We start from the raw sequence: 13,186 nt of genomic DNA, 5'->3' as shown, positions 1-13,186 counted from the left end.
CCTCTCCTCTCCTCTGTCATCTCCTTTACTGATTTGCCTTTTAGGCAGAAGATTCTAAAAAGTACTGAGGAGCAGGAGTTGGAGAAGAGAATGAAAATGCAGCAAGAGGTGGTAGAGATGCGGAAAAAGAATGAAGAATTCAAGAAATTTGCTCTTGCAGGAGCAGGTCAGCTTGGTTCTGATTGAGTCTGATTTATGAGGGGGTGCTTCTCATAATCTTGGTAGGGTTTTCAAAGTCTCTAAAGCACAAAAGTCTTTCTTGGTCAGTAGTCAGCATAAAAAGATGTGTTTATTTAGAAACCTGGACATGGGTACCATTCATATCCCAGTGATCATTCCCTAGAACATTTTACATATGTTGGTCCTTTCTTAGAGCATGCTGTTCCTCTCCATCTCTAACTGAAGAAGTCACACCCATCTTTTGAGGCCTTTTTCCATGAGTCCTTACCTCATTTCTCTAAGTGGAGTTAATTCCTCCCTCCTTTTTTCTCCTAATTCTTCTTCTTTGTATTAGAATAAGAAGGAACTAGGATTGAGACAGAAGATAGAGCAGTTGGGCAGACCAGTTTTTTGTTATTGTCTTCCCATTTTATCCTAGTCAGAGGAAAAGACAGCTGAGTGAATCCAGTTGTAGTTGTGGAGGAAAGTATGACTGAGAGAGCTGAAGGGATCAGAGTTCTGCTTTGCTTTGGCATAATTATTATTGGTGGAGTCAAAGCTGTGAAGCTCTGCTTACTGGGTTGAAAAGCCTCTCTGGAGTTTATAGGGTATCTCTCTTAGAGATGCTTAGTTAAGTGTGCTTTTAAAGTCAATTCATAGCTTTTCCTATCAAAAGTATTCCAGTTTCTCTGTCTCCAGAGCTATGACCACAACTGGGAGGTGGGATTCTTCTCCCCTGTGCTACCTTATTACAGTTTGCCTCTGACCGAAAGGCCTCAAACCCAGTAGTACTAAATGAATAAGGCACATATATTGGTGTCCCTGAGGACTGTTTCAAGTGTTGGCTTGTATGTAGAGAGTGAACAAAGTTAGATCCATGGTAATAGAAATACCAAAAGGACTGGATAAAAGGAGACTTATTTTATGTTCTCTATTCTTAGTATTATCTGTGTGTTTTACTCTGCTCCTCACTCAGGGCTCCCTGTGAAGAAATCAGTGAGCCAGGTAACCAAATCAGTTGACTTCCACTTCCTCACAGATGAGCGAATCAAACAACATCCTAAGAACCAGGAGGAGTATAAGGAAGTAAACTTTACATCTGAACTGCGAAAGCATCCTCCATCTCCTGTAAGTTGATAGACTAAATTAATATTCTTGTCAATAATTCAGTGAGGATTCTGGTGTAGTATTTGTGGTCACTACTTACAATAATATAATTGAGAGAAGCATATGTTTTTGAGTTAAGATAGATCTAAATCCTCACTTTGCCCCCGTTAGCTGTGTAATCTTGGATAAATCACTCTATGTCTCTGGGAAGCATCTTATCAAGTTGCTGTGAAAACTGAATTGAGAATGTACACAAAACACATAGAATTATGTGTGGCAAATCATAGGTACAGGCTTGTTACAGCTTGTGCTATTACAAAATTTTTGAAAAAATCTTATGTCTGCAAAGTTGTGTGCAAAATATAACAGGGTTTATGGGGAAAATGGGATTGGGGCAGACCACTCAAATCCAGTTTTGTTACCAGAGCACTAACAAAAACAGTAACAATCCTAAATAAAAATGCTAGCACTAAGAATTTCTCCTTGCATTTGCAGTCACCATCATCACTTGTTGAAGTCAGTGCTTTGCAGTCTTAAATCCTGGGGTTGTGCTTCTTCCTTTGGGACGTAAGTCCTTGAAGAATTTTGTTTCCAATCAGAGACCAATTTTATCAAAATTAATGACCCAAAGTGTAGGCTTCTTCATCAGTCAGTTTTTGGTAGGATGTGTGGAGAGAATTTGATTCAGGCAGCTGCCTGACCTGATTCAGATCCAGAAGCCCAATTAAAAATTTTTAAATGGGACTGGGGATGGGATACCTTTGCAGCTTTTTTTGCTTCTAAGAAAACTTGCTCTTGATTGCTTCAAAACATTAACATGCTTGGGAAAAATCACCTTATGTACTCTTACAGAACAGATAATTTGTTAAAGGCTAGATGCTTTCTCCCCCTTTTTATTTTATTTTTATTTTTATTTTTAAATTTTTTTGGCCACGCTGTGTGGCTTGTGGGATCTTAGTTCCCCAACCAGGGATTGAACCCGCGCCTCCTGCAGTGGAAGCACAGAGTCCTAACCACTGGACCGCCAGGGAATTCCCCTCTCCCCCTTTTTAAAAGATGGGAATAGACTGTTTATAACCCTTGCTCAAGGACTGACAACTTAAGAAGAATAATCATCTTGGCTTTACACAGGCCCTTTTTCTTTTGATCCTTTGTACTGAGTTTATGGCTTGTGGTAGATCTGAGCTCTTCCATAACACTTCATTTGGGGAACAACTTCTTTCTTTTCAGGCCCGAGTGACTAAGGGATGCACCATTGTTATGCCTTTCAACCTGTCCCAGGGAAAGAAAAGAACATTTGGTGAGACGGCTTCTACGTATGTGCCCCTTGCACAGCAGGTTGAAGCCTTCCATAAACGAACCCCTAACAGATATCACTTGAGGAGCAAGAAGGATGATATTAGTAAGTTTCTTTCCAGTATCATACCTGGCTGGAGCCTCCCCTAGAATTCCCTTTCCTTACATCTTAGGCGCAAATTTGCCTTTAGTTGAAATCCTCACTTTTGAACTAAAGCATGACATGTTCCTATACGCAGACAACAAATGTATACATAGTTGAGCATTTCTCAAACCACCCAGCTATCTGTCCACTTATACCCATCAACCACCTTGATCCTCCTGATCAATAATTGGCCAAGGGGAATTAAGTTAACCTGAGATGTCATTACACATCAAGGCTATCTTTACCATGTGTCAGTGTACATTTACTCACCTACAGAAAATGAAAGCATTCCATTCACTTAAGGTTGTGTGCTTTTTGTTCAGCAATTCAATAAATGTTTTACCACTACAAAGCAGACACTCTGTGTGGTGTAGGGAGTATAGAGGTGAGCAAAACAGACTTGGTGCTACTCAACATCAAGTTTCTAATTCAGTGAGACAGATAAACAAATAGATCATTACAGATTATGGTAAGTGCTGTGCATGTGGAGGGAGATGCAAGAATCAAGGGAGGTGCGAGATAGGGAGAGCAGGTCTAGGTCTATATGCTGAGAAGTCCTTAGCAGGGAAAGAAGATGAAGATAGAGGAGAGAAAAGAGATAACCGATGATTAAGTCCCTGTGCAGGCTGGTAGGAGAGGGATACTTAGCACAAGTGGAGTGATTGTTCTTTGAAAGGAGGGTGGAAGAGAGCAATGGGTGCAGATGCTGCTGAGTTTGATCTATATTTCTGTTTTTGTGCCAGTACCATGAAGAGGCTGTCTTTTCTCCATTGTATATTTTTGTGCTGGTGAGTTTGTAGATTTGGTGGTGAACAGATAAGAGTAATCTAATCTAGCAGCATCTATCTTTATGAAAATAATTCCTACGAAAAGAAGGTAAAGAAGTTTGAGGAGTGGAGGTGTGGTATACAATAGTTGTCAAGAGTGTAGGGTAGTATTCTGGATAAAGCAGAATCCTTTTGTTTTGACTTTGAAGGTTTCTAAATTTTTTCTGCCTTTGCATAGGCACTGTTTAGTGCTATGTTAGGTAGCCAGATGAATTCCTTTAAGGACAGCATTTCCTAATATTGTTATTATGTTCTAGTAACCATTTGTCAGATTTTATATTATGAAAATAATGAAATGTCTTCTTTATTCTAATGGAAATGTAAATATTAACCATGACTTTCCAAATAATACATGACTGTTAGAGTCTTATATACATTTCTCTTAGAATCTTGGTCCTGGCAAATAGAAAAATTATTTTCTGCAATTTTTATTTAAAACTTTGTACTGTTATAGCTCAAAAATAGTTATATGTATACTTGAAGGCTGGCTTATTTCTAAAATAAGTAGATTTGGTTTCCATCTCCCACTGTTAGGTAATAAGGTCTAAATTAGAGGATTCATTCTATGTAATTATGAAAATTGACAAGGTTGCTCCTGGCCAGATAAATCAATATTTTCTATGAGTGGTGGTGATGATCTTAATACTGATGCTTTGACGTAGTTTTTTCTTACTTTTTCCATTTGACTTTCTGTGAGAGGTGGTCTTGATGTTTTGATGTAGACACTTTTAGGGAATTCATAATATCGGGAGTTATTACTTGGTCTTTAGAAAGGCCTTATTTTAAAGCTGGAATAAGTGAAAATCTTATTTGTCAATAACAAGCAAAATAGTTGGCACTGTCACTAGAAAGTCAGTACAGGCCTGTGCAGTGAAAAGGAATCCATCAGACGTAAATGGATTTCAGATTCAGAAGATGATAGCAGAGTTTACCCAAGGGCTACCTTCATCATACTCTTCAGTAAAGAGTGATAGGGGAGAAGGGACTGAATGTTTATCAGATTGACTGACATGAGCTGAGCTGAGTGTAGAGGGCCAGCCACTCTGTGGTTTGGCATCTCTGGGCTGCCTAGCTGAGTCAGCACCTACAGGTAAACGGGGTCTTGGAGAGCTAAGTGAATGTCCGTGATCTCGGTTTACAGCTCTGTTACCCTCCAAATCTGTGGCCAAGATATGCAGAGACCCACAGACTCCTGTGCTGCAAACCAAACAGCGTGCAAGACCTGTGACCTGCAAAAGTGCAGCGGAGCAGGAGGCTGAGGAGCTCGAGAAACTGCAGCAGTAAGTTTCACTGCCAGTGTTTGAGGAGGAGTTCCAAGAACGTGCCTACTTTCTTTTCAGTTCTGTAAGGGGGACAGTTAACTATTTTTCTTGCTTTGGGAATTATGGCATTTGAGCTACAGGCTCTGCCTTGGCACTGTGATGAAAGGATTGAAAGTGGGAATATGGAGCTGTCCTGGAGTGTAAACTGGTAAAACACTATTGTGGAGGTTGCAGTGGGAGAACTCCAATAAGGAGTGTCCTCTGAGGTTAGTTTAGGTAGATCTCACCCTTTTATGGCTACCCAAGGGATTGTTACAGCTGTTATCAGTGGAGGGAACTGGAACTTAATGTGATTAGAGCTAGAGTTTGTCTCCTGTATTCGTCTTTCTTCCTTCTTGTACTTCCTTTTTCTAAAAAAAGTTATTTATTTATTTGGCTGCACCACGTCTTAGTTGCAGCATGAGGGCTCTTTTAGTTGTGGCATGCGGGATCTAGTTCCCTGATCAGGGATCAAACCTGGACCCCCTGCATTGGGAGCTCGGAGTCTTAACCACTGGACCACCAGGGAAGTCCCCTTCTTTTACTTCTTTTTAAAAGGGGGAGTTTCCTCTTGCAGAGAGACCCCAATCTTTAAAGTGATGGGAATATTAGACTGTCTCATTTATTCTTTGCTCTAGAGGTAGAGATAATGGCTATGAAGAGAGTTGAAATTTTGCTGTGCATGATGGGTAATTTTAATGAGTATTATTTTTCTGGTTTTGGCCTACTTTGTTGTTTATGTAGTTTTCATTTTATTAAAAAAATATTTTTTGTGGTTGTCACTTAAACTCTCACCTTACAGATACAAATTCAAAGCACAGGAACTTGATCCCAGAATTCTTGAAGGTGGGCCCATCTTGCCTAAGAAACCGCCTGTGAAGCCATCCACTCAGCCTATTGGCTTTGATTTGGAAATTGAGAAGAGGATCCAGGAGCGAGAGTCAAAGAAGAAATTGGAGGATGAACACTTTGAATTTCATTCTAGGCCCTGCCCTACTAAGATCTTGGAAGATGTTGTGGTAAGAGTGGGGAGGCTCTGCGAGCTGGCAGAAGTGCCCTGCTCATGACCACAGATCCACCCATTCACAAATGTTTGAGTAGATACGTGATCAGGGCATCATATTAGGAGCTGTGGGTGATAAAGAGACATGTCAGAGGTGGATTTTGCTCTCAGGAAACTTAAAGTCCAGTAAGGGATACAGTATAGGTATAAATAATATAAAGAGTGACAGAAGTGCTCCTAGAGAGGTGACAGTTAAAAGTGCTATAAGTATTCAAAGGAGATAATGATTTCTTCCAGATAGAAGGTTCAGGGAATGCTTTGTGGAGGAGGGAGCATTTGATCTGAGCCTTGGCAATGTATAGTAGTCGTCCTCATCATCGTCATCTTCCTGTCGTTACTGTCATGCTAGCTGACACTTTCACTATGTGCCAGACACTGCTTCAAGCCCTTTTTGTATATTAACCCATTCATTTTGATCAGAACCCCTTCAGGTTGTCTACTCTAATTCTCACCAGTTTCAGATGAGGCACTTGAGGCACAGAGAGGTTAAATAGCATTCCTAGAGTACTCAGCTGGTAAGTAGTGGAATAAGTATAAGAATTCAGGCACTGTGGCTCCAGAGTTTGTGACCTTAACACTTCATTATATTGCCTCTTCACTCTATGGTGGAATTTGGACTTGTAGAAATGCAGATGAAATGGACTGGCCGAGCGTTCCAGGCAGTGGGAGTAACATAAAAAAAGTCCAAAGGTGGAAAGCATGGGGCGGCTACTGGGAACTGTAAATGGGTCATTTAAGCTGGAGAAAAGAAGTATATCAAGAGAAGCACCTGGAACCTAGATTAGAGAAGTGGGTTGTAGTTTGATGATGGGCTCACAGTCATGATTTTAGAGAAAATATACAATCAAGAAGAGATGCCACAGTCAGAGAAGAAGTAATGGAGTTCAGCACCTGCATAAGTGCAAAGATGGTTTTCAGGTATATTTCCAGGCAGATGGGGAAACATCCTCCTCCCAGTTTGGATTGCCTTATGTCCAGGTACTAAGAACTGTTTTCCCATCCTCTTTCTTTTTGCTTATCCTTTAGGGTCCCCATGGTTTTAAGTGAAACTTTGCACCAATATACAGTTGGCCCTCCTTACCCATAGGTTATGTATCTGCAGATTTAACTAACCATGGATTGAAAATATTCAGGAAAAAAACTAGAAAGTTCCAAAAAGCAAAACTTGAATTTGCTGCTCTCAGGCAGCTATTTACATAGCATTTACTTTGTATTAGGTATTATAAGTAATCTAGAGATGACTTAAAGTATACAGGAGGATGTGCATAGGTTATATGTACATACTACACCAATGTAAAGGACTTGAGCATCTTTGAATTTTGGTATCTTTGGGGGTCCTGGAATCAATTCCCTCAGGATACTGAGGGACAACTGTATTACCTTTGACTGGATATTTAGTTTTGTTTATTTTCTTAGCACTAATTCAGAAGCAATCTGAAGTTATATTTTCCAGGCTTTAAAAAAAGCATGATGATGCTTACGAATGGTTCTTCCTCTCTTCCCTCCCCGATATCTTCTTTCAATTTGAGAACTTTCTGCACATGAGACCTCTTTTCTATTCACAATGCTTTTCTTTTTTCTTTTTCTCTTTTTCTTTCTTTTTTCTTTTTTGCTGTGATGCATACGTATGATAGGCCAGACTCTGTTACACAAACTTTTAAGAAACCTCTGCCCACTCAAGTGATTAGTCTCCAAGAGCTGTGCCTTCTTTGTCATTACCTGGTGAGGAAATTGTTCTGAATACAACAAGGGAACTGTAGTTTGTATGCAGACCTCAGAATCCTAGACCCAGAAGGGCTCAATGTTTTCATTTTACACATCAGAAACCCAAGACCCAGAAAAGAGAAATGACTTCCATGAGGCTTCTGTAACGTGCATTTGGCACCTTGCTTTTAATAACATCTTTTTCTCCAAGCTCCTGGCTTTTCTCCCTGCTATAAGTTTTTTGTTTTTTATTTAATTTACCTATCACCCTCTCGATTTTTACTGTATTCTTTGTATCTCATATACCAATATTGACTTTAATTGACTTTATATATTCTTAAAATCATCAACTCATTTTAAAAGTAATTTTAAGGGGAACATTTAAATCATTATGTAAATGGAAAATCAGTACTTTTTGCCATGAATAACAACAATAATAGCTAATACTTCTATAAAGCTTATGTGCTAAGTTTTATTCTAAGCTCTTTATATGATAACTTACTTAATTCTCATAACAACCCTATGAAGTAAACACTGTAGATACTATTTTCAGTCTGTTTTGTAGAGGTTAGATAACTTGCCCAAGATCACAAACTAGCCAGTGGGAGAGCTGCGATCTGAATATGGTTCCAGGGTCCATGCTCTTGTGTTAAAATAGAAGGTACCTTTTAAACTGAAAGGTTCTTAGGAAAATTCGTGATTATTTTTTAAAAAAACATGGTCTACATCCTACCTAACATCCTTTTCCATATCACCAGTATTACCTGAACTCCATTTTTAGAAACACTGATTTAGGAAATTGGTTTGGCAGTTTGTTGTACTTTGGAAATGTTGGGGTGAAGTGGTAAGTGGGGAAGGGTGACTAGAGTTCATTAGGAGTTAAGTGAGAACTTAGAGTAGCATTGTACCAGGTAAGGCCTTGTTGAGAATTCTGGATAAACAGATGAGCAAAACACTAGGTAAGTATGTTAGGTGCTGCTGAATGGTTATGGTATGCTGTAGGGAAGTGATTGCCAAATCCAACTGGTTCTCAGAATCCTCTGGGATTTTATTATATAAACAGATTTCCGGGCTCCACCCCTGGAATTTTGCTTTGTTAGGGGCAGCATAGATTAGAGAGAGCCCTGATGAAGACCTTAGTGTCTGACACACAGTAAGCAGTCATGTTGTTAATAGTAATAACTATTGCATGCTTACGTTGTACTGAGTGTTTTGTGCAGATTATCTTATTTATTTCTCATAACAACTCTTAAGAGATAATGTTCTATTTTTAACCCTACTTTTCAGATGAGGAAAGAGATGCTGAGAGGTGTCTAGTATGCAGAACCAGGATTTGAACCTGTCATCTCCTTAAACACTGTTATTCTACCCCACAATGCTGTTATCATTGTTTATTTTGGCAAATGCAGTTTTTGAGTTTGATGCCGGCTCTTTGCAGCTCTCTCCCTACTGAAATTTCCAGTGACATCACTTCAACTTTTGGATTCTAGAGAAGCAAAGCATAAAAGGAGGCAAAGATGTATTTATTCCCTTCCACTCTCTTCATTTTTTAGAAAGGGAGGCTTTGAAAGAAGAATGTGGCTTGCCCACAGAAACGTTTTTAAAAGTTGGTGGCAGAACTGAGGTTACGTGTCTTAACTTCTAGTGTTGGACTCTCAGGCAGCAGAAGAGCCTGCCTCCCAGAGTCCGAATGCACCTGTCTGTCTGCCACTGTTGTCCCCATCCGTGTCCCCTGGTGCTGAAGCTCTCTTTCCATGTGTCCTTACGGTGTTTCTTGTGCTCTCCAGTGAGTAATTTTAGCAGCAACATTTTAGGGACTTGGGGAGACCAGCAGGCTTTAAAAAAATATTTTTTTTTTTTCATACTCCCTGAGATATAACATTGCTTCATGGTAATCTAATTGCTCTGGGACAGGCCTGAGAACTTGTCCCAGGGCACTTGGGGGCATATCCTGCCTTAGGGAGAAGTGCTCACCCCTAACATCCCATCCCCCATCCTGGGCTGCTTTTCCAAAATGTGTCATCTGTCCACCCACATTGCCCACTTCTAACCATGTATCACCTCTTTAGAGATACTTTCCCTCAGCTTCCTTTCAGAGTTTCCCCCATTATCCTTCAGCTCCACATTCTGTTGGGTTTCTTCAGAGCACTTGTGAAAATCAGGAAATACTTGATTTGTTACTTTTTCATTGTCTCTTTCCTCCACTAGAATGTGAACTCCCTGATAGCAGGGACCATGTATATCTGTACTGTTCACTCCTGTTTCCCCAGCACCTAAGCATCACAGCATGGGCACTGCAATATAGGGTAACTGCATGAGCAGCAGTACAAGCTGAAGTGCACCAGCCTATGTTAGACACTGGGAATTCAAATGGAATTAGGCACAGCCTTTGTCCTCAAAGCTTTCACAGTCTGGGAGAACAGATTGACATGTAAACAAATAAGGACAGTAATGCTAATCAACATATGTTCATTGAACAATTACTACTTCTTGTAGGTGCTGTGGAGAATGCAAAGGAATGCAAATGGCAATATCGCTGCCCTCAAGGAGCTTATAACTAAAAAACCTTAAAATAATAAAACAGGAAGCCTTCTCTGTCTCTAGAAACCCAATGTCTTTTTCTTTATTTCTGATTGAGCCCCCTATTGGCTTTGATTGCAGTGGAGATGGGGTGTGGATAAATAGTTGCTGCAAGGTTGATTTTCATAAATCACCTTTCCCTCTCCCCCAAGTAATTATGAGGATTGATCCTACTCGTAAATATCTCTTTCATGGCTTACTTATTAGAGATTTCTTTTAAAATGCACATCTGTTGGGAGGATGCAGAGAGAGGGGAAAAATAGGAAAAGCAGCATTACTTTAAAAACTTGAGTCCTCAGATACTTATTTCAATTACTATATTTTATGAAAGGAAAAAAACCAAGGACTAAAAGGCTATCTCATGTTATACAGGTTGTACAGACTGGAATCAGAGCCGGGCTAAAACAGACCTCTTGACTCCTTGCTCAGTGTACTTCCCATTACCGCATATCCTTGGCTGTGTTCGAGCTACAGGCTGGTGTCCACAGGTGTCTAGGATGTTGTAGAACAATAGATTTTTGTTGTCGTTTTCTGGCAAGCATTATTTGAAAACCCATTTCATAGACTTTTGTCACTCTGATGACAAGTTCTGCTGTATTAAATTTTACTATACTAGTGATTCTGGTTTTCTTTAGGAAATGTATGAGAACTTTCACAGCAGAATGAGCATTCCCTTTACAGTGGTCACCTTGAGAGTTTATTAATTCTTTCCAAAGATTGATATTGTAGAAAGCATTTTGGAAAAGCCACTGGTCTTGGATCCTGTGGCACAGTCTTTTGGATCTCTTCAACAATGGCAAGTCTTCATATTTTAAAGATTAATTTGCTCTTAGGGGCTGGTCTAAAGTCATTGGGAACTAAAACTTCTGAGTTGTCTAAAATAATAGAGGTGGAAACAATTTTGCTTAATTAAAAGTAAAGATTGAGCAATTGCCTTGCATGGCCCTAAAACTGGCTTTGAAGGCCACTCCAAGAAAGATATTCCAAACATGTTTGGAGCAGTTGCAGCATTGTTGGGATTAAGAAGTCTCCCAGGGTATAAATTAGAGTCCAAGAGGCTTCAAGTCCAAGGTATAAATTCTGTTACTCATGCTTACTGTATTCATTCAACAAACATTCCCTGAATGCCTTATGCTTGCTAAGGTCTGTGTTAGGTATTAGGGGTTGATGGAATAACAGTCCCCACTCTCAAAGCACTCATAGGTTAGCAGGAGGAGATGAATACCTAAATAAACAAGTGCAATGAAGTTTCATATGTACCATGATAGACTATATACAGGGGAGAGTGGGATCAGTAGGTCTGGAGGAGTGGAGCGATCTATTGAAGGGTTTTATCAGAGAGGAGATGCTTTAGTGGAGGCTTGAAAAGAAGGGTTAGATGCTTCCAAGCAGCCAGAGCATTTCTGAGAGAGCACAAGCAGAGGTATTGCGATGAGAACCAGTGTTAAATTTTGGCAGCTGTCAGTAGTTCATTGTGGATGGAGGGTGATGCCTAAAGAGAGGCAAGAGATATGCCTGGAAAGTCAGGCAGGGTTCCAAATTATGAAACACCTTGTACTTCATGCCAAGGAATATGTTATACTGTTGTAGGTAGGCAGTAGGAGCCATTAAGGAATTTTAAGTCAGGAAGTAACATCAGATCTTCTGACTCTAAGAAGATGGACTGGTGGAATGAGAGAAGCTGAAGGACTGCTAGAAGGCTAGTGGAATGGTACAGGCAATAGATGATGTGGCCTGTGTCATGACAGTGAAGAGTTAGAGAGGAAGCAGAATAGAGAGCTGACGGGGCCAGCATATGGATGTGGGTATAAGAAATAAGGAGTTACTGAGGATGTCTCAAGGTTGTTTTGATTTTTTAAAATTGATCTGGTCATACACTTCGTGCAGGACGGTAGCCCTAGAGATACCATTTTGCAGTTAGGGTTAATTGCCAGATTCATGATAGTGTAAACTCTATGAGAGTTAGAATTATGTTAGTTTTGAATGATGTGCATAGTATGGTATACATAATTCAGTCTGAAAAGATTTGAGATGTTGGCAGTGTTTTGGAATCACAAAGGAGGAAAAAAATCTTTGGAGGAGTTGAATGTATTAGAATTAAGGAATATAGAAATTAAATCCCTCTTTTAATCTACCCTCAAAGAGATGTGAGAGTTAACAGCTTGGTGTTCTTTCCATATTTTATTTTCTATGCTTAGATTAATTATATATACATTTTATTTTATTTTTTTAGTATATGTGCAAGTATCTTTTAAAAATTTAATTCAGTTAATTTATTTAAATACATTTTTTTGGAGTATAGTTGATTTACAGTGTTGTGTTAGTTTCAGGTGTACAGCAAAGTGATTCTGTTATACATAGATTATTCTTTTTCAGATTCTTTTCCTATATAGGTTATTAACAGAATATTTAGAGTTCCCTGTGCTATACAGTAGGTCCTTGTTGATTATTGATGTTATATATAGTAGTGTGTGTGTGTTAATCCCCAGCTCCTATCCCTGTCCCCACCACCCTTTGATAACCATAAGTTTGTTTTCAAGATCTGTGAGTCTTTCTGTTTTGTAAGTAAGTTCGTTTATATCATTTAAAAAAATTAGATCCCACATATAAGTGATATCATATATTTGTTTTTCTTAAAAGACATCTTAAAAACACACAGAAATAATATTTAATAATAATATTTTTTGTTTCAGCAACTTGTCCCTCCCCCTTCAATATTATGAATACTGTTCTGTCAGTAATAAAGATTTATTTTCTTCTTTTTGATGACTGTATAATATTCTATTGTGTGGATGTACCACAATTTTTTAAAATTATTTTTTATTGGAGTATAGTTGATTTACAATGTTGTGTTTCTGCTGTACAGCAAAGAGAATCAGTTATACATATACATATAGCCACTCTTTTTTTAGATTCTTTTCCCATATAGATCATTACAGAGTATTGAGTAGAGTTCCCTGTGCTATACAGTAGGTTCTTATTAGTCATGTACCACAATTAGTTA

General features: G+C 39.1%; 1 protein-coding gene across 3 annotated transcripts in view; it reads left to right on the top strand.

The window, feature by feature from the left end:
* TPX2 (TPX2 microtubule nucleation factor) overlaps positions 1 to 13,186 on the top strand; it is a 57,954-nt gene that overhangs the window by 33,986 nt on the left and 10,782 nt on the right. For all 3 annotated transcript variants that reach the window (XM_082358822.1, XM_082358820.1, XM_082358821.1), the window contains exons 8-12: positions 45 to 166; positions 1,136 to 1,287; positions 2,497 to 2,668; positions 4,676 to 4,814; positions 5,638 to 5,854. In XM_082358822.1, coding sequence (XP_082214948.1) covers positions 45 to 166; positions 1,136 to 1,287; positions 2,497 to 2,668; positions 4,676 to 4,814; positions 5,638 to 5,854 — 802 coding nt within the window. The remainder of the gene's footprint in view (positions 1 to 44; positions 167 to 1,135; positions 1,288 to 2,496; positions 2,669 to 4,675; positions 4,815 to 5,637; positions 5,855 to 13,186) is intronic.

The sequence above is a fragment of the Balaenoptera borealis genome (genome assembly GCF_965194805.1).
Source record: "Balaenoptera borealis genome assembly, chromosome: 16".
Taxonomy (NCBI): Eukaryota; Metazoa; Chordata; class Mammalia; order Artiodactyla; family Balaenopteridae; genus Balaenoptera; species Balaenoptera borealis.
This window is presented reverse-complemented; position numbering and strand designations above follow the sequence as displayed.